The sequence below is a fragment of the Lampetra planeri genome, unplaced genomic scaffold (genome assembly GCF_965212315.1).
Source record: "Lampetra planeri unplaced genomic scaffold, kcLamPlan1.2.h2 scaffold_1633, whole genome shotgun sequence".
Classification (NCBI taxonomy): Eukaryota; Metazoa; Chordata; class Hyperoartia; order Petromyzontiformes; family Petromyzontidae; genus Lampetra; species Lampetra planeri.
The window spans coordinates 20,001-22,500 of NW_027614365.1; the positions used below are offsets into that span (position 1 = coordinate 20,001).

At 59.3% G+C, this 2,500-nt stretch overlaps 1 protein-coding gene across 1 annotated transcript in view; it reads left to right on the forward strand.

The window, feature by feature from the left end:
• Positions 1-2,500, forward strand: part of LOC144739653 (serine/threonine-protein kinase mTOR-like) — an 11,193-nt gene that overhangs the window by 6,880 nt on the left and 1,813 nt on the right. The window contains exon 6 of the mRNA XM_078622583.1: positions 2,051-2,211. Within this exon, the coding sequence (XP_078478709.1) occupies positions 2,051-2,211 (161 nt within the window). The remainder of the gene's footprint in view (positions 1-2,050; positions 2,212-2,500) is intronic.

The window sequence follows — 2,500 nt, forward strand, 5'->3', positions numbered from 1 at the left end:
GTGTGGGTGAGTCGCTGAGTGAGTAGATGAGTGAGTCACTGAGTGAATGAGTGAGTAGATGAGTGAGTAGCTGAGTGAGTAGATGACCCTGCTGGCAGGCTAGGCGAGTTGACCTGTGTCTCTGCGTCTCTGCGTCTCTGCGTCTCTGCGTCTCTGAGTCTCTGCGTCTCTGAGTCTCTGCGTCTCTGCGTCTCTGCGTCTCTGCGTCTCTGAGTCTCTGCGTCTCTGAGTCTCTGTGTCTCTGTGTCTCTGTGTCTCTGCGTCTCTGAGTCTCTGCGTCTCTGCGTCTCTGCGTCTCTGCGTCTCTGAGTCTCTGAGTCTCTGTGTCTCTGCGTCTCTGCGTCTCTGCGTCTCTGCGTCTCTGAGTCTCTGCGTCTCTGCGTCTCTGCGTCTCTGAGTCTCTGCGTCTCTGCGTCTCTGCGTCTCTGAGTCTCTGCGTCTCTGCGTCTCTGCGTCTCTGAGTCTCTGAGTCTCTGTGTCTCTGAGTCTCTGCGTCTCTGCGTCTCTGCGTCTCTGAGTCTCTGCGTCTCTGCGTCTCTGCGTCTCTGAGTCTCTGCGTCTCTGCGGTCTCTGCTGTCTCTGCGTCTCTGCGTCTGCGTCTCTGAGTCTCTGCGTTCTCTCTGCGTCTCTGAGTCTCTGCGTCTCTGAGTCTCTGAGTCTCTGCGTCTCTGCGTCTCTGCGTCTCTGCGTCTCTGAGTCTCTGAGTCTCTGCGTCTCTGAGTCTCTGAGTCTCTGCGTCTCTGAGTCTCTGCGTCTCTGAGTCTCTGAGTCTCTGTGTCTCTGCGTCTCTGAGTCTCTGCGTCTCTGAGGTCTCTGAGTCTCTGAGTCTCTGAGTCTCTGTGTCTCTGCGTCTCTGAGTCTCTGCTGTCTCTGCGTCTCTGCGTCTCTGGATCTCTGAGTCTCTGAGTCTCTGAGTCTCTGAGTCTCTGAGTCTCTGCGTCTCTGCGTCTCTGCGTCTCTGAGTCTCTGAGTCTCTGATTCTCTGAGTCTCTGAGTCTCTGCGTCTCTGCGTCTCTGCGTCTCTGCGTCTCTGCGTCTCTGAGTCTCTGCGTCTCTGCGTCTCTGCGTCTCTGAGTCTCTGCGTCTCTGCGTCTCTGAGTCTCTGCGTCTCTGCGTCTCTGCGTCTCTGCGTCTCTGAGTCTCTGCGTCTCTGCGTCTCTGCGTCTCTGAGTCTCTGCGTCTCTGCGTCTCTGAGTCTCTGAGTCCTCTGCGTCCTGCGTCTCTGAGTCTCTGAGTCTCTGCGTCTCTGCGTCTCTGAGTCTCTGCGTCTCTGCGTCTCTGAGTCTCTGCGTCTCTGCGTCTCTGCGTCTCTGAGTCTCTGCGTCTCTGCGTCTCTGCGTCTCTGCGTCTCTGCGTCTCTGAGTCTCTGCGTCTCTGCGTCTCTGCGTCTCTGCGTCTCTGCGTCTCTGCGTCTCTGCGTCTCTGCGTCTCTGCGTCTCTGAGTCTCTGCGTCTCTGCGTCTCTCTGCGTCTCTGCGTCTCTGCGTCTCTGCGTCTCTGCGTCTCTGCGTCTCTGCGTCTCTGCGTCTCTGCGTCTCTGAGTCTCTGCGTCTCTGCGTCTCTGCGTCTCTGCGTCTCTGCGTCTCTGGTCTCTGCGTCTCTGCGTCTCTGCGTCTCTGCGTCTCTGCGTCTCTGCGTCTCTGCGTCTCTGCGTCTCTGCGTCTCTGCGCTCTGCGTCTCTGAGTCTCTGCGTCTCTGCGTCTCTGCGTCTCTGAGTCTCTGCGTCTCTGCGTCTCTGCGTCTCTCTCTGCGTCTCTGCGTCTCTGAGTCTCTGAGTCTCTGAGTCTCTGAGTCTCTGAGTCTCTGCGTCTCTGCGTCTCTGCGTCTCTGAGTCTCTGAGTCTCCGCGTCTCCGCGTCTCCGCGTCTCCGCGTCTCCGCGTCTCCGCGTCTCCGCGTCTCCGCGTCTCCGCGTCTCCGCGTCTCCGCGTCTCCGCGTCTCCGCGTCTCCGCGTCTCCGCGTCTCCGCGTCTCCGCGTCTCCGCGTCTCCGCGTCTCCGCGTCTCCGCGTCTCCGCGTCTCTGAGTCTCTGCGTCTCTGCGTCTCTTCGCAGCTGGAGGCCTTCCAGCACATGCAGCACTTCGTGCAGATGCTGCAGCAGCAGCAGCAGCAGCAGGGGCAGCAGGGGCAGCAGGCGCTGGGCCTGGCCGCAGCGAGCAGCCCCACGGACACGGACGGTCACCCGCAGCTCAGCCTCAGCAAACTCCTGGCCAGGTGCTCACCAACGTGGACATCAGCAGCGTCATCATCAGCATCATCATCATTATTAGCGTCATCAGCATCACCGCCGCCATCATCATCATCAGCAGCAGCATCATCACCACCGCCACCACCCGCCATCACCACCACCATCATCATCACCACTACCATCACCACCATCACTACTACCATCATCATCATCATCAGCATCACCAGCATCACTCCCTGTGTGTCTCCCTGTGTCTCACTCTCCCCGTGTGTCTCCCCGTGTCTCTCCCCGTGTCTCTCCGTGTCTCTCCGTGTG